This window comes from Neophocaena asiaeorientalis, unplaced genomic scaffold (genome assembly GCF_003031525.2).
Source record: "Neophocaena asiaeorientalis asiaeorientalis breed wild unplaced genomic scaffold, Neophocaena_asiaeorientalis_V1.1 scaffold423, whole genome shotgun sequence".
Classification (NCBI taxonomy): Eukaryota; Metazoa; Chordata; class Mammalia; order Artiodactyla; family Phocoenidae; genus Neophocaena; species Neophocaena asiaeorientalis.
In genome coordinates this window covers 982,689-1,001,329 of record NW_020174133.1, presented here as the reverse complement: position 1 = coordinate 1,001,329, position 18,641 = coordinate 982,689, and the positions used below count along the sequence as shown (strand labels likewise).

At 41.6% G+C, this 18,641-nt stretch overlaps 1 protein-coding gene across 3 annotated transcripts in view; it reads right to left on the bottom strand.

Moving 5' to 3' along the window:
- Positions 1–18,641, bottom strand: part of RUBCN (rubicon autophagy regulator) — a 66,150-nt gene that overhangs the window by 21,210 nt on the left and 26,299 nt on the right. For all 3 annotated transcript variants that reach the window (XM_024754749.1, XM_024754747.1, XM_024754746.1), the window contains exons 3-11: positions 12,046–12,129; positions 9,679–9,838; positions 8,931–9,037; positions 7,750–7,906; positions 6,584–7,117; positions 2,956–3,051; positions 2,136–2,251; positions 1,231–1,438; positions 52–153 (exon numbers count right to left, since the gene is read on the bottom strand). In XM_024754749.1, the coding sequence (XP_024610517.1) occupies positions 52–153; positions 1,231–1,438; positions 2,136–2,251; positions 2,956–3,051; positions 6,584–7,117; positions 7,750–7,906; positions 8,931–9,037; positions 9,679–9,838; positions 12,046–12,129 (1,564 nt within the window). The remainder of the gene's footprint in view (positions 1–51; positions 154–1,230; positions 1,439–2,135; positions 2,252–2,955; positions 3,052–6,583; positions 7,118–7,749; positions 7,907–8,930; positions 9,038–9,678; positions 9,839–12,045; positions 12,130–18,641) is intronic.

Sequence of the window (18,641 nt, the reverse complement as noted above, 5' to 3'; positions counted from 1 at the left end):
AATTAAAAGAAACAGTTAATGAAAGTTCCCTTGAAAAGTGTCAATTCATACCTTGGATTTCAAATTCATCAACCTCATCAGCAGAGCCAGAGTCAGAGAACTGTGCTGAATCACGTGAACTGAACTGGGAGCTGCTGGAAGTGACCCGAAAGCCTGTTACATTAAAAAATAAAAATAAAAAAGTAATAAATAGGACAGAAGAGGTCTCCTACTCTTTCTAGGGTCACAACAAAAGGGACCTGGTATGACTTGAACATAGAAGTAAATAGAACCTTGGCTGGGAGTTACGCTGGGGAAATGGAAACTAGCTCTTCTTGCTAGTTTCCCCTTCTTGATTGATCCCCTAAAAAGTTTCATGTGAGCAGAAAGTACCACTCTCTGGAAAGTGAATCTGGAACCAGTGGCCTTAGTTCTCCTCATATCAGAAACCTATTTTTTGGAAGATATTTCTGATATATATATATTTTCTTTTTTTGGAAAACGGTAAATGCTAATTTTAATAACAAAAGTTGTACTAAATGTACATGAAAGTTAAATTAACACAGTATAGAAGAGAATAGCTTAAATAAACTGGGATTCACATATTACAATAGCAAAGTTATGACCAAATGAACTGAAGACATGAACAGTTCTCAAAATTCTCTTTTTGGCCTACTTCCAAAAGAAATAGTCAGGCTTTTTTCCTGTGCATAGTTTTGAGCTTTGTCTATACCATATATAGTAGAAAAGTAAATTCTTTAGCAACCTAGAAAGTTTATAAAACTCTTAAAGTTTAATTTTCTTTGCCAGACATGCCGATTTTAAACTGACAGCTGTAAATTAAAGCTATATAGACAATAGGTATAATATAGAACAAGTTAAGAATACTACATTTACCAGATTTTTCTTTTTAAAAATTACTGTACTTTCTTAATTCCTGTGTGCTTTGCAATAGGAATAATAGGGACTTTGTTTTCTTAGAAAAGATAATAACATGTAAGAGTATAACACAAATAAGATAATTTATAATATACATGTAGAGGTAGGAAATGGATGAGCTCTAGGACTCTGGTCTGGTAGAAAAAAAGAAAATTAGAACAACATAGAAAATCCTTCTGACAGCAGAGGAATCCTTGGCTTGTGTGTAACATCTCACATGAACATACGAAGACAAAAAAGAAAGCCCACGAGGTACTAAGTCTTATCCCGAAGCCTGAAGAAGCAGGAACAGGCGTTCACAGCCTCACTCACTTCCATACTCAGTCTCCTGGTACACAGGGAGCAGATTCTTGGTGCGGATCTGCTGGCGACGAAGGCGGATCTTCTGCTTCAGTTCCTGGATCTCCCTGTCACTGTCCTCCTCCCCTTCCTCCTCTTCTAGGCACTGGCTCATCATGTTGCACTTCATCAGCTCAATGGCAGCAATCAAGGATTCTGAGATGCTGAAGTGGGCATTTTCCTGGGGAAGAAGAGCGCCAAAAAGGGGACACCTCACTGATTATACTCTTGGAAAGTAGCAGCTTCCAGAACGCGCATTGCTTTCACTCAAAACACCCAGGGGAAATGCACACTGCTCCTATAATGAAAGCTGATGGCCAGAAAACCTGTTGTACATTCTCCTTGCTCTCGTATCTGGCCATGCCTGGCCTTCCTGTCCCACTTTCCACATAAAAATATGACAGAGAAGAGGTCAGGTCTTTCCTAAAACCATACACTTATATACAAAGTATTAAGGTAAATGTGATGTCTCAAGATAAAGTGCTTTGTAAGCTATAAAATGCTACAGGGACATCATTTATCACATATCTGAGCCTTAGAACAAAATATAGAAGTTGATTCTGAAGACAGTCTTTACCTAAGGTTCCGGGGTCAAGGAAACAGTAACCATGTGACTAAAATTCAATGTTTCTCTGTCCAGGGTGGCTTCTAAGACAAAATCAGTAATATCTCTGGACTCAGTGAGGCGCATAGGCTCCCAGAAGAGCTTTCCAGAGACAGAACTTGTTGAGCTTATCTTTACTGTGACTTACCTGTATTGTAGTCTACACCCATGTTATTGCTGTGTACCCAAAACCTCTTTAGGACAAATGGCACTGGAGCCCTCAGACCAGATCTCCCAACTCATGGGCTTTTCAGTGGCTCCTTAGACTCCTCACCTTTTCCAGGTCTGCACAGCTGCCAAAGTCTTGCTCAGACAGGTAGCTGATGAGGGACTGTCCCTCTGATGGTCTTCGGAACATGCCTTCTCCTGAGCACAGGTACTGACTGCCCTCTGTGGGAAAATGGAATGTGGATGTGAAAAGCCCTGCTTTGAAAAGCAAATCTTCTTTACAGACAAGCTTCTTTAAGAAGTCTGATGATTTTAACACTAAAGATGCTCCCAAGCCTTCCCGGATAACAGGTTGGAAAGATGTCTACCTTCTACAGGAATTTCTCTGAATCTCGGAATCACAGAGCACTAAGCCCCTGGGTTAGAGAATGGTGGAATAAATGGAGAGAGCCTGGAGACAACCCTTTGACCACCTAAATTTAAAGATGACATACTCGTCCTCCTACCCACAAACAAAGAAACCAAAAAACCTGTGCTGTGAGTCAGACAAGGAAAGAAATGGCTCTCCCTGTGGATGATTTCATGTGGAGCCTATCTTCGGTAATTAAGCCTAGACACTCAAAGGCCTCTTTTCAAGGTCTCTCTCACCCACTCAGAGAGCCATTCCAGCTGGCTCACCAGACATTCACGGTGATAACACCCACAGCACGAGACAGTGGGACCCCTAAGGCAGAGAGGAGCAAGAGAAATGGCAGGGTAGTGTGATTTCTGGCACAGGGGTTGAAAATAATGAAAGGGAGGGTGAGACTGTATGGTGTGTACCCTCCACAGAGCTAAGATGAGCTACACAGCTCAGAGTGTGGCAGGCATGGGGGGACCAGAGCAGAGACATGATTGCAGCACTGGCCTTCCTAGTACTCACTTACCATACTCCATGTACAGAGAGCTGGGTGTGCTGACTTCACTGCTTTGACCAGAGTAGGACAAGGGGCCTCTCAACTTCGACTTATCACTGCAGGATTCTAGTGTCAGTGGCCACCAGGGAGTAAAAACACACATGCGAGGTCAGCGACACATACATTCCCAACTTTGGAGTTTCAATATTTAACTGCTCCCATTCCCAATGCCCTCCCAAACAGGAGAGAGGTGGCACACCAATAGGGAACAGTCCAAGAATGCAGGAACACATGGAGGAAGGGAGGTGGGAAGTCGGAATATTCTAAGGGAAAAAGAGAAAACATGACCTGGAATGCGGCAACACAGAGGCGAAAAAGAATCAAATCAAAGTGGATTCATGAATTTTGTTCTCTCTTCTTCCATCTTCTTACCAAATGTTCCAGGAATATCAGCCAATTTCTACCCTCTTGACACACCAATTTAGAAAACAGTCCTCACATGGAGATAAGCACACTGAAACTTTTCTGATACCTTGACACTAGACTTTAAAACAATATCAGAAGGGTTAAACTCACTAAAGAAACACTAGGATATGGCCCTTCTTGCACCTGAAATGTAAATTTGTCATACCTACAAATTTAACCCACTTCTGAACTGGCAGAACAAAATAACACCCAGCAATGTCCTTAAAAGAAGCATCAAGACAATGTTAGAGAAGCCAAGGATGATGGCCTTGTAACCAAAGGGCTCAGCCACAGGGCTGTAGACCCAGCCTTCCTGGAGAAGGAAGGGAGAGGTTTCATGAGAAGCCTGGCAAAGTAGGAAGTGTCTGGGTAGCAGTTTTCAAGGAACATTGAGAGTGGAGGAATAGCAGCAGGCATGGTTCACAGGAAATGGAAACTGATATTCTCCAAAGGGAAACACAAAATTCCCAGTGCCACAGAAAGAAGAGCAGGCAGCAAAGCAGGTGGGTGCCTGAGAAATGAACAGGATGCGCTGGGAGAACTAATGATTGAGCAGCATCCAACCCATTTCCTTGACAGATGGTGCCAATTTGTCAGCTGCTCCTCTCACAAAAAATGCTACTACGTGGTAAGTGATAACTCTGTGTTCCCTTGGTGGTCCTGGCAGTGGGCTCTGCTCCTCACAACAAACCAGCAGTCACCATGATGCCTTGGTAAGAGACCATGATTTGGAGGCAACTCTGAGGTCCCCAGTCAAACTCAGTGCACGACACAAACTCCAACACCAGAACCTTATTCCTTTACAGCATGTAAAGGCCATCCAGCCTTTGCTCACTGAGCTCACTACCTCCTGATGCTGCCCATTCAACTGAACAGCTCTAATTCTTAGAATTTCCTCATACTGACTTGAAATCTGTCATCTTACAATTTCTTACCTCCTTAAGAACAACAAGACTCTTCTAAACAAAGGTCTCGCAGACTTGTTCCTCTTTAACCTCTTTGCCAAGCTAACACAGCCAGTGGCTTCACCCATTACCAGGAGGCCATAATTTTCAGTTCTCCCTTACCACTCAGTCTTGCAGACACATTCTAGCATCAATATCTCCATGCATGATGTACCCAGAATGTAACACAATATGCAGTTTGAACAACACTGTGAAAACCAAAGAAACAGACTTAAGTCAATAGAAAAACCTTGTGCAATGGCTGGAATGAGGGGGTGGGGGAGAAATTTACAGGGGAAGGAAGACAGGTGAAAGAAAAAGGAAACAGGGGACTCCAGGAGAGGCAAAAACATGCACTCACATCCAAGACCACAGAAAGAGGAGAAAACACATTCTGGTGTTAAATCACGGAAAATAAAATAATTTGTAGTAAGTACTCAGTTATAAGAAAAATTCTGCCACTGATTCATCATGATGTCTTAGACAAACAGCAGACCTCAGATTCACCTTTGGGCAATACAGGCTTGACAAGTCTTGATTCTATCTCCTGGATGCTGTTGAGAGACTGAATGAGGCATTTGGAAGTCGTGGGCAAAAAACGTATCATGCAAAACAACGGTATTATTTTACGAACAGGTCTAACCATAACTACAGAACCAGGCCAGCCAGACTTGATTTGACACCAGAATGGAAAAGGAAGTTCGAAACTAAGCAAGATGGTCACAGAGGAACACGAGGAGGTGGGGGCGGGGGCTGGACAGACAGGACTGGCTCCCAAACCTGCAATGGGATCTTCAACTATAATGGTGATACTCCTGGGGCCTCCTGTATGTAGACAGACAGGTGCAGAGGAAAGTCCAGAACACGAGAATAGACAGAGTGAGAAAAAGAGCGTCTTCTTATCTAGCAAAGGTTGGGGCTTAACTCCTGAGAGGGAACCCTAGCGCAGAGGGAAAGATGACTCGTACGAGAAGCTGCACATGACCCACGCTCCCTCAGATCCTTCTGCTTAGGTTTTCTCTGGCTCCCTTTTCCAATGCAGGTTACTGCAGTTTCTGGAATCCGCATGGATGCAAGAATGGGGGCAGGGGAGTTTTACATGCTCAAACACCAGTAGCCTGGAGTACAGCAGACTGCTCCAGGAGATGTGAAGTAAGGTCTTCACATCTCCAGGTCTGCTCCAGGAGATGTGAAGTAAGGGTCTAACCCAAGTACTCTTCACATCTACGAAGGCTCATGGGTAGACAGGCTTTGATTGGAGACTTTTGTTCTAACGAGTTCCAATGAGCCAAACCACATTCTTGAGGGGAAAACAGAGACAAAAGTTTGCAATTCAGAAGTTTCAGATGAAGGCCTTTGCTCTCACCTTTTAGAAATTATAAAGAGAAATCAATAGCAGCTCTAGTTGTAAAAGGAAATCTTCCTTTTTTGCTCTTAATTTTTTATACTTTACTTTTATATTTTATTTCTGAGGCTTTTCCACCCAGAACTGGCCTTGAGCACAAATCGGCCTTCTACTTGCTTTTATGGAGATGCTCTTACGAATGAAACCCAACCAAAGCCTGCCAGACACCAACAACCTAGGAAAGATGATAGTAGGGAAATGGCAAAAGCAATGACACCACCTTGGCCATGCCTAAGGTGCTCTCTGCTAGCAGCTGGTGTCTGTGTGAAGGATGTCCTAGTAGCCAAGGCCTCCTTACCCAACTGCCTTTCAACCTGAACTAGTGATGGAGCAGTCAACCCCACTTACTTGTTTACTAGGTCCCATCACCCCATACTCACTACATCTCTAGTCTTAATAAGGAAACCCTAACATCGGTTTGCCTCTCTCTTATTGTTATTATATCCTGACCAAACTTCTCAGGAATCACAGGAAGGGACGGAATTTAACGGGATTATTTTTAAAGATCATCAGTACTTTCCCTCTGTCTGAGAGATGCATTTAAAACTTGGACTGTGATTAGTCACACTATCCTCTGGTGCTAAAGGACCAGTGAAAGAATCCAGGAAAGCATTTACTATTTAGCAACGTATAAAGGAACAAACATAAATATCCTCAGAGAGATTTCTTAGGTATCCACATTATATTACAAACTTCTCTTTTTCATTATAAGCAATATACTCTTCATATCATCAGAAACATAACTTCTCTTTCTGCCATCTGAAGACCCTTAAGAACAAACTCTCCCTTCCACCTGAAATTCAGGAGGCCGCCTTACTGACTACGGGCTGGTGGTTATCATTACCTGGGGCTCCTTTGGAGGCAATGTTGGTATCCGAATGGGAGCGAGTATGGCTCCTCTTTGTTCCACCGGTGACAGTGAGTGTTTGCCCCTCTGAGAAGCTAGACCTGCGAAGGACATTGGACAACTGGCTCTTCCCACCTCCCTCTTGGTCCCCTAGAGAGGAAGCAGCAGAATCTGGCTTCTGGGAGCTGCTAGAGGAGAACAAATTGGAGCTGTTGCTCTCAGCATTGCTGCTGTGACTCTGACAGCTGGCGGTCCGGCCTCGGGGGTCCTGGTTGCCAATGGCCAAGTACTCAGGCCCCTCACTGGCATCACTTGGGGAATCATTCTGGCTGCTGACCCAGGGTGCTTCTAAGGGGCTGGTCAGAGTGCTGGAGCTCATCTCATTTGGGGTCGAGGGGGAGTCCCCGGCTAATGCAGAGATTGGAAGCAGAGGGGCTTGGACGGTTTGATCCTCTGCTGGCGAGACATGTCCTCTGCTTTCTTGAGGTTTCTGGCATGGGCCACAGAGTGAAAAGGAAGTAGATCTTCTTTCTAGGATATAAAAAGAAAGGGAAAGGAAAGGTGAGGTGGAAGCCTTTGGTACCTGTGAAGGGCTTCTCCACAACTAAGGACCAAACTCCCTATTGTTACCGGGTGCCCAGGACACATGGTGTCACGTCAGAAAAAGCTAAATCGTTCAAGGTAAGCAAAAAATTACTTAGAAGCAGCTAAGTCAAAAGCATACGCTCTTGGGACAGTGGCTTCACTGCTTATTAGTATGCATTCCCCATCTATAACGTGAGCAATAATAATAACACCTACCTCGTAGGACTGTTTTGAGGGTCAAACGAGATAATATATACAAATTGATTACGACAGAGCCTGGCACATGGCAGGCACTGAATAAATGTTAGCTATTATCATTGAAATGCCTTCTGGCAATGCGGATCAGAAACCCAGGGGAAACTAAAAACATCTCTTGACTCTGTTACTTTAATGATGCTACTGAATTATCTTAGGCTAGTTGCTATATACCTCTTTAAGATTTCCATATTAAGACATGAAGTTTGACAAACTGCATCAACCCAAGGCTCCATCTATAGCCAGCCTGTGAGCGCCCACTAAGTCCTCTGCTTTCCAGGCCTGGGGATACATGTCTTGGCTACCCCTTGCTGCCCCCATACCTGAGCCATGATGGGGTATGGATTGGTGGAGGCTAGAGAAGGACCCAAAGTAGGAATGCTGAGCATAACTGGTTGAAGGGGTGTACGTGGAACCAGGCAGAGCTGTCAGGCTCTGGCTCTTTGTCACCAGCAGCGGGCTCTCATGCTTTCTGGCAAACTACAAAAAAAGAACACGTGTCAGAGTCAAGGATAGAGGCCCTCAGAAGAGGAGCACTTGGCACTACAGAAACGCTGGTAGGAACTGGCCTTTGGCAGCAGGCCTGAACTGCAGCCAGGGCCAGTAGATACAGCATAGGTATCCTCTATTAGAGCATACAACTTTGAAACTTCAAAGTCCTGCCATACACCACAGCTTCTGCACTGGAATCCTAGGTGGTCAGACCAGAAATGCTTATCATGGAGGCAGTACAGCAAAGTGCTTAAGACTATGCACTTAGAAGTCAGATACGCTGGGGCTCAAATCCAGGCCCTATCACTTACAAGTTCTTTGGTCCAAACTTTGGGCAAGTGACTTATCTACTCTGTCCCTCAGTGGCCACCTTTATAAAATGAGATTAATGCCTACTTTATAGAGTTCTGAGGATTAAATGAGATGATGCATGTTGGCACGTAGAAAGTATGCAATAGATGGTAAGCAAGGATCGAAATTGAAAAACCAGGAGAGATAGGGGATCCCTCACAAAAGAAATAGGGATTGTGATTCCTTTCTAGTGGAGGCACTGATATTAGTGACGGGACGAGTGAATTAGAGAGTTAATAATAAGCAACATAAAACAACAAAATATTCTTGGACAAAAATGATCCTGTGTAACATCAGGCCACACTACATCTGACACCCTATCTATAGCCAGCCTGACTCAAAATCATCCCTCCTCTCCCTAGCATTTTATCAAGCCTGCCCTTAAGGAGGTGCTTACTCAGACTACAGATTTTTTTAAGGATTTAAAAAAATAGACACCTCTCTCCTCAAATAGACTTAAGCTTACTTACAAATAGACATTTTACTTCAATAGGTACTTAATGGTACCTCCTCTTCTAAGATTTTTTGGTTTTGTTTTTGTTCTTAATGAAAGCCTTTTGTTCACAATTGCCTAAGTGAAGTAGTTTGCTACATACAGTTACATCATGGTGAGGTCTAGGAGGCCAGAACATAGACACAGATAATTCTTTGGCCACTTTACCATAGATGCATCAATCTGAGCCAGGAGACGAGGGTTGTTCTGTTCCACTGCTTCTAGGCATTGGAGCATGGCCGTGACATGGGAGTCGCTTAGCAGGAAAGCAGTATCTGGGGAGAGAAAACTACCGCAATGATGGAGCCCATTAGGGAGAACTTCAGCCTCCCTGTATGGCCCTGGGAGAAGCTCAGGGAAGGAAAGAGGGAAAAGGCAAAGATGACTTGAGGAGAATCATACCACTGTGGACAGAGGGGAACCAGGGACAAATAATGTACAGAAGAGGCTAAATCATGTGCAGTATAGCAGAGGCCATGACAAGAGGCTTCAAAATCAGAAAGACTCAGATTTGAACTCTGGCTCTGGGTGACTTTGGCCAAGTCACCTAACCTCCTTAAGCTCTGCTTCCCTGATTGGAAAACAGGGGTATCAATACCCAACTCTCAGGGCAGCTGTTAGGTATATATGTATAAAAAATATATAACAGTGATTGGAACATAGGAAACTCTCAGTAAATAGTAGCTTCTTTTACTGATTTGCGTATATGGGAGTAGGGAAATACCTTAGCATAAAGTTTGACTGCATTTTACATAGCAAGTTAGAGAGAAGACTAGATACATGTTTCTGATTAGAATCTCTATGGCATCAAGTAAAAGTATGAGATTTTACTAACAGTGGGTCTATAAAGGAAGAGTATAGTAGAAGAGAATGAGGAAGTACATGTACCAGTACTGGCTCTGTGACCTCTACCCACCTGTGTAGAATTTTCTGATATACTGTCTATCCCCCAGCAGAGGTCGGAGCTGGGCTGAGAGACAGTGGCACTGCAAGCTATGCTGCAGCCACAGCTCCGCAACGGCACGCTCACTCATGCCGTCAGTGCTGCTCTGGCCATTCTCCTGCAAGTTGATGAACTAGGAGGCAAAGAAGCATGAGTCAAAATATACATCCAGGGCTTCCCTTGTGGTGCAATGGTTAAGAATCCGCCTGCCAATGCAGGGGACATGGGTTCGAGCCCTGGTCCAGGAAGATCCCACATGCCGTGGAGCAACTAAGCCCGTGTGCCACAACTACTGAGCCTGTGCTCTAGAGCCCGTGAACCACAACTACTGAGCCCACGTGCCACAACTACTGAAGCCCGCACACCTAGAGCCCGTGCTCCGCAACAAGAGAAGCCACCGCAATGAGAAGCCCATGCACCACAGCAAAGAATAGCCCCCGCTTGCCGCAACTAGAGAAAGCCCACGCGTAGCAACGAAGACCCAATGCAGCCAAAAATAAATTAATTAATTTTAAAAATATATATTTCCTGGTAAATCCAGCAAGATTGAGGCCTAATGACCTGAGAACTAAATTGAGACAGGTAAGAGGAGGTAATCAGAGATATTTGCCCTCCAGCTAACATCTACAGGCTATAGAGGAAGGAGAGGGAAGGAAAGGATTAATGTCTCCGCTGCTGGTTTGGGCCACTAGAAAGGAACTAAGCAGTTAAGACGTGATATGCAGCTCCTGGAGAGGACAAAGCTGCTGCGTCTGTCTCTTTATGTTGTAACTCCAAAGAAGCATCTATTCTCAGGGTATTCAGAGGAAGAATGAACTTGACATCTCGGCTTCTCTCACAGAGTCCTCTATTTCAGGTAGCCTCCAGAAAAGAATGCAAGAAAAACCTGGGGTAAAAAAATCTAGGAAAAATGCCCCCAAACATTCTTCACCAAGAGAAATCAGCTGAGCACGTCTTGTTGGCTTTCGCCACAGCATTTCTCTATTTGGAACTTCCTTCTATTGGCTGTTTCTAAAAGCTAAGTCTCATAGTTCAGGATCACTGCAAAAACTGTATGGACAGCAATTTCAGGCAGCTTCTAAGAGGAAATGACTACAGCAATATATTTTATTTTATTTTAAAAAATTATTTATTTATTTATGGCTGTGTTGGGTCTTTGTTGCTGTGCGCGGGCTTTCTCTAGTTGCGACGAGCAGTGACTACTCTTTGTTGCGGTGCACGGGTTTCTCATTGTGGTGGCTCCTCTTGTTGAGAAGCACAGGCTCTAGGTGCGTGGGCTTCAGCAGTTGTGTCACATGGGCTCAGCAGTTGTGGCACATGGGCTTAGTTGCTCCACATCATATGAGATCTTCCTGCACCAGGGCTCGAAACTGTGTCACCTGCATTGGCAGGCAGATTCTTAATCACAGTACCACCAGGGAAGTCCCACGATATATTTTAGAGAAAAAGTTAGAGGGGGGTTTTGTGGGAAAAATAAAGTGATAAGGACAAAAAAATCCATGTAAGAAAATCACTGGGCTCTGGGCTTTTCTCACAAAAAAGGCCAGAGTGACACCTTGTGATTTGGTTCCCTGATCATTTAAAAATAAGTTACTTTTCCAGACATCACCTTGGCAATGAATCTGAGTGGGTGTGATATACATGAAACAAGACTGGTCATGAATCAATAAGTATTGAAGATGGGTGATATTTTGGGGTTCATTACACTCTTCTAATTTTGAATGTATTTGAAAATTTCCATAGGCAAGGGTTAAATAAATAAATATATAAATGTGGCTGTGATTGATGTGGAACTAGCTGTGTAACTCTGGCCAAGTCACCTAACCTCCTGGAGCTCCGTGTCCCTGGTTGGGAATCAAGGGTATTATGCTGAGCTGAGAGGATGGAAGTGCTACTCTACTCTCCAATGCTGCTGGGAACATGTTAGGCTCCATTTGACACTGGTCTCCAGAAGCCTCACATTTTTTTTCTATTTGGTGCATCCTCTTCTCCTTAAACAGTCATCAGCATATCAGTCCTACTTACCCCCAACCATTCAGGAAACTTCTTGCCATTTGTCCTAGATTTTAAAAAGCTTCACTCTGGTCCCATATTTGCAAATCTTTTGAAAGTAACAAAATTTTTTCAGGTCTTCCCCAGAGGAGGGAAAGTGGCCTAGAACAATGGGTGTGCAAAGCTTATTTTTTAAAGTAAATCATCCTCCCCTCCAAATCAGTCCTACAGGGATAATTTCCTCTCCTCAGTTAATAGGAAACTTGACATATGCCATCCTTCTAGCCTAGGAGACTCTTCATACAGAACATCAAACATCAAAGCCTTGTGGTTACCTTCACCTCTTACCTTCTCCACATGAAGGGCTGAGTGGGGACTGAGCCAGCGGATGTCTTTCACAAATTGCCAGTAATCAGTCTGGTGGCAATACACCTGTTTCAGGGACACAGAAGGTAAACAAATTGTTACCATTTTGGACCACATCTAGTTCTCGTACTGACATTCAAAGAGAGGAAAAAGAAAAGCCTAACTTGGGACTTCCCTGGCGGTCCAGTGGTTAAGACTTCACACACTTCCAATACAGGGGGCGTGGGTTCGATCCCTGGTCAGGGAACTAAGATCCCACATGCCGTGCGGCACGGCCAAAAAAAAGCAAAGCCTAACCTTCCCTTGCCTCAACAAAGGTTCTCAGCAGCAATAAAAGGAATACATACAGATGTTCACCCTTTTAAAGAATAATTGTTAAAAATTATTTTAATTGTTCTTTTGAGGAGGTAATACAATGCATATGATATAGAAGGCTATATAGTTGACCCTTGAACAACACGGGTTTGAACGGTGGGTCCTCTTATAACTGGATTTTTAAAATAAATATATTGGAAAATTTATTGGAGATTTGCAACAATTTGAAAATACTTGCAGATGAACTGCACAGCCTAGAAATATTGAAAAAATTAGGAAAGTTAGAGATCTCATGAATGCATAAAATATAGGTAGATGTTATCCTATTTTATCATTTACTACCATAAAATATATACAAACATATTATAAAAAGTTAAAGTTTATCAAAACTTACACACACAAACACCTATGGACCATAGATGGTGCCATGTGCAGTCAAGAGAAATATAAACAAACGTTAAGAAGCAGTATTAAATAATTGCATAAAATTAACAGTAGTTAATTTTACGCAATTATGTACTACTATAATAATTTTGTAGCCACCTCCTGTTGTTATTGTTGTGAGCTCAAGTGTTGTGAGTGTCCACTCAAAATGCCATGTGACACTAATCATCTCTGTATGAGCGGTTCGTCTCTCCAGTAAATTACATACTGCAGTAAAAAGTGACCTTGCCCAGCTCTTGTGTATTTTCCATTGTGTTTAGTGTAATACCAAAGACCCTGAATAACACCAGGGGACCCATACAAAGTGCTACTAGTGATGGTGGGAGTGCTCCCAAGAAGCAGAGAGAAGTCATGACATTATAAGAAAAAGCTGAACTGCTTGATATGCACTGTAGATTGAGGCCTGCAGCTGCAGTTACCCACCATTTCAAGATAAGTGAATCCAGTGTAAGGACCATGGTAAAAAAAGAAAAGGAAATTTGTGAAGCTGTGCCTGCAGCTACTCCAGCAGGCCCAAAAACCTTGTACTTTTTGAGAAATACCTTTTAATCTCATATTGAAAAATTCAGCTTTTATGTGGGTCCAGGATTGCTATAGGGAAGGCATACCTATGGACTCTAATATGATTCAAGAAAAAGCAAAGTCATTATGTGACAACTGAAAGCAAAAAGAAGGTGGAGGATCTAAAGCTAGGGAATTCAATGCCTGAAAAGGATGGTTTGAAAATTTCAGAAAGAGGTTTGGAGAAGCAGCTTCTGCTTACCAAGAGGCAGCAGACAAATTCACAGACACCATTAAGAAAATAACTGAGGAGAAAGGATATCTGCCTGAACAGGTTTTTTGTTTGTTTGTTTTTTTTAACATCTTTACTGGAGTATAATTGCTTTACAATGGTGTGTTAGTTTCTGCTTTATAACAAAGTGAATCAGTTATACATATACATATACATATGTTCCCATATCTCTTCCCTCTTGTGTCTCCCTCCCTCCCACCCTCCCTATCCTACCCCTCTAGGTGGTCACAAACCACTGAGCTGATCTCCCTGTGCTATGCGGCTGCTTCCCACTAGCTATCTACCTTACTTTTGGTAGTGTATATATGTCCATGCCTCTCTCTTGCTTGAACAGGTTTTTAATGCAGATGAAAGTGCCCTATTCTGGGAAAAAAATGCCACAAAGGACATTTACTAGTAAGGAAGAGAAGCAAGCACCAGGATTTAAGAAGGAAGGGACAGGCTTACTCCACTGTTTTGTGTAAATGTAGTTGGGTTTATGATCAGAATTGCCCTTATCTATGAAGCTGCTAACCCTCAAACCTTGAAGCGAAAAGATAAACACCAGCTGCCAGTCTTTTGGTCATACAACAGGAACCCTTTTTCTGGATTGGTTCCATCAATGCTTTGTCCCTGAAGTCAGGAAATACCTTGCCAGTAATGCAATAAGACAAAAAAAAAAAAAAAAAAAAAAAAAAGGGAAATAAAAGGAATACAGATTGGGAAGGAAGAAATAAAACTGTCTTTGTTCACACATGACATGGTTGCCTATGCAGAAAATTCGAAAGTTCGAAAGAATCAACAACAAAAAAATTCCTGGAACTAGTAAGTGTTATTATAGCAAGGTCACAGGATATATGGTCAATATATAAAAGTCAACTGCTTTCCTATATACCAGCAATAAACAAGTGGAATTTGAAATTAAAAACACAATAATACCATACACATTAGTACTGCCCAAATTGAAATACTTAGGTATAAATCTAACAAAATATATACAAGATTTCTATGATGAAAACTATAAAACTTTGCTGAAAGCTATTAAAGAACTAAGTTACAGAGATAACCCATGTTCATAGATATGAAGACTCAATATTGTCAAGATGTCAGTTCTTCCCAACTTGATGTATAGATTCAATGCAATCTGATTCAAAATCCTAGCAAGTTATTTTGTAGATATCTACAAACTATTCTAAAGTTTATATGGAGAGGGAAAAGACCCAGAATAGCCAATCAATACTGAAGGAGAAGAACAATGTTTTTCTTCAAAAATGACTGATACTATCTGACTTCAAAACTTACTATAAAGCTACAATAATCAAGACAGTGTGGTATTGGCAAAAGAACAGACAGAAAGTCAGTGAAACAGATTAGAGAGCCCCAAAATAGACCAATGTAAATATCTTTGACAAAGGAGCAAAAGGCAATACAACGGAGCAAAGATAGTCTTTTCAACAAATGGTGCTGAAACACTGGACAACACTTATACCCATCACGAAAATTAACTCAAAATGAATCACAGATCTAAATGTAAAATGGAAAACTATAACCCTCCAAGAAGATAACATAGGAGAAAACCTATATTGGGTATGGTAGTGACTTTTTAGATACAAGACCAAAGGCATGATCCATGAAAGAAAGAACTGGTAAGCTGGACTTCATTAAAATTTAAAACTTCTGCTTTCTGACAAACAGTGTCAAGAGAATGAGAAGATAAGCCACAGACAGGGAGAAAATATTTGCAGAAGACAAAACTGATAAAGGATTGTTATCCAAAATATACAAAGGACTCTTAAAAGTTAGCAATAAGAAAACAAGCAATCCAATTTAAAAAATGGGCCTTGGGCTTCCCTTGTGGCGCAGTGGTTGAGAGTCCGCCTGCCGATGCAGGGGACACGGGTTCATGCCCTGGTCCGGGAAGATCACACATGCCGCAGAGCGGCTGGGCCCGTGAGCCATGGCCACTGAGCCTGCGCGTCCGGAGCCTGTGCTCCGCAACGGGACAGGCCACAACAGTGAGAGGCCCGCGTACCGCAAAAAAAAAAAAAAAGGGGGCCTTAACAGACAATTCACCAAAGAAGATATACAGATGACAAATAAGCATGTGAAAAAAGGCACCACATCATATGTCATCAGGGAAATGCAAATTAAAACAACACAATACACATCTATTAAATTGGCCCAAAGGGGAGGAAAAAAAAAAGGAATGGCCCAAATCCAGAACAATGCCTATATCAAATGCTGGTGAGAATGTGGAGCAACAGGAACTCTCATTCATTGCTAGTGGCAATGCAAAATAGTATGGCCACTTTGGAAACCAGTTTGGCAGTTTCTTTCAAACTAAAGATTCTCTTACCATATGATCCAGCAATTTACTTATGTACACACAAAAACCTGAATAAAAACTTGATGTCAAATTAAGTAGGGACAAGACAATTTCAAAGTTGGGGGGAGAAAGCCTAAAAATGTAGAACATTTTATATTCATATTATAGGATCTTTAAATTGCTAGTCCAACATAAAGAAATGGAAGCTGGAAGTCCTGTATGATGTATTATGGGTGTAATTTATACAAGAAAGATGATATGGAACTCCATCAGTGGATTCATTCTCACAGAAGAGGTTTGACCCTATACCCAAAGACTCTTAATTAAATGTAAATTTAGGATGTTTTAAATTAAAATAAAATGTTTAAGTGATGTATTTTAACAATGTTTAATTTCCCTCAATCAATCAGCTAATGATCCAGGTCATGTGTAAGGCTTTTCCTGTCCTTATCAAAAAATGATATGGTAGTTAACAAGAAAATAAAATGATAAATAGGTGAATGTTGGGGGAAAAAAATCAACAACAAAAGATGCTATATGAGTGAGGGACTACTCCTACCATAATGAAAAGCTACAATAATTAAAACTGAGTGGTGATAGCACACAAATAGAGAACAGACCATAACAGAAATAGATCCATGTGCCAAGGAAATTAAGTATATTCAAAATAAATTACAGATAGAATGGTTTAAATGTAAAACATTAACCCATAAAAGTAATAGAAGAAACCATGGAGAAACATTTTTAATAATCATATAGTGGGAAAGCCCCTTCAGAGCATCAAATAGAGCCCAGAAGCCCTAAGAAAAACGATTAATTTGACTTACTAAAAATCCGATATTTCTGTATAGTAAAAGCCACCATAACAAATGTATGGACACCAAGTGGGGAAAGTGGCGGGGTGGGGGTGGTCCTGGTGGGATGAATTGGGAGATTGGGATTGACATATATACACTAATATGTATAAAATGGATACCTAATAAGAACCTCCTGTATAAAAAAACAAATAAAATAAAATACAAAAATTCAAAGAAAACAACAACAAAAAGAAATGTCAAAAGACAAGCTAGGAAAAAATATTTGCAATACACATTACAGACAAATAACTAATTCCCTTAATAAATAAAGAGATTCTACAAATCTGTAGGAAAAGATTGACAATCTAAGGAAATGGGGGTAATACAGGGAAAAGTTCACAGAAAAATACTTTTTTAAAAAAATTAATTTATTTTTGGCTGTGTTGGGTCTTCATTGTTGCACGTGGGCTTTCTCTAGTTGCAGCGAGCGGGGCCACTCTTCATTGCAGTGTGCGGGCTTCTCAACGCGGTGGCTTCTCTTGCTGCGGAGCACAGGCTCTAGGCGTATGGGCTTCAGTAGTTGTGGCATGTGGACTTACTAGTTGTGGCGCGTGGGCTCAGTAGTTGTGGCTCACGGGCTCTAGAGCGCAGGCTCAGTAGTTGTGGCACCTGGGCTTAGGTGCTCTGCGGTATGTGGGATCTTCCCGGACCAGGGTTCGAATCCGTGTCCCCTGCATTGGCAGGTGGATTCTTAACCACTGCGCCACCAGGGAAGTCCCAGAAAAATACTTCAATGGCTCTTATAAACATCTTTCAGAGTAAAAGAAATATAACTTTTCACCTATTATGTTGGCGACAGTTTAAAGTTTAATAACACCCTATATGGTCAAGGGTATGAAGAATCAGATCCTCTTATACAATGCTGCTGAGGGCGTAAACAGACATAACTTTCTGGAGGGCAATTTCGCCATAGCTATCAAAACTGAAATGCATATACCCTTTAGCCTAAGAATTCTACCTCTAGCAGTATCCTATGGTAAAGGGCAAAATGACCTATACTCAAGGTTATTCACTGTACCATTGTTACTAAGAGCAAATGCTTGGAAGGAATCTGAATGTTTATTACCAGGAGACTGATTAAATAAATTATGGTACATACATAGAATGGAATATTATAAAATGACAGCTGTAAAAGAGAATGAAGAACCTCTTTATGTAATGGATTGCGATGAATTACAATCACATCAAGTGAAAAAAGCAAGGTGTAGAGTAGTGTTTATAGTATGCTTTTATTTGTATGAAAAATCAAAAGGTGTAGCAAAGAAAATTATTCATATTTGCTCTAATAAGCATAAAAATTCTCTGGAAGGAAACTAGAATGCAGTAGTTACCAATGGGATTGGAAGGAAACAAGATATTTACTGCATGTGGTTTTACACATTTTGTTTTTTTAACCATATAAATGTATTGTTTATTTTCTCTCTCTTTTTTTTTTTTTGGCCACGCAGTGTGGCTTGTGGGATCCTAGTTCCCAGGCCAGGGATTGAACCCGGGTCCTCAGCAGTGAAAGCGTGGAGTCATAACCACTGGACAGCCAGGGAATTCCCTGTATTGTCTATTTTAATTAAATATGTTAAAGCAAGTTACAGAGTAATAGATACAGTATAATCTTAATATTTTAAAAAGCATGTACATGCATAGAAAAATATAAGAGAATCTACCAAAATGTTAAAGAGTGATTGTTATTACTTGATGTTGAGATTATGGGTAATAACTTACTTTCTTCTAAACTCTTTTTGGTATTTCCCAAATGTTCAGCAAATAAAAACATGTATATTACTTATATATTCAGAAAAGAAATACACAGGGACTTTCCTGGCGGTCCAGTGGTTAGAACTCCACGCTCCCAATGCAGGGGGCACCG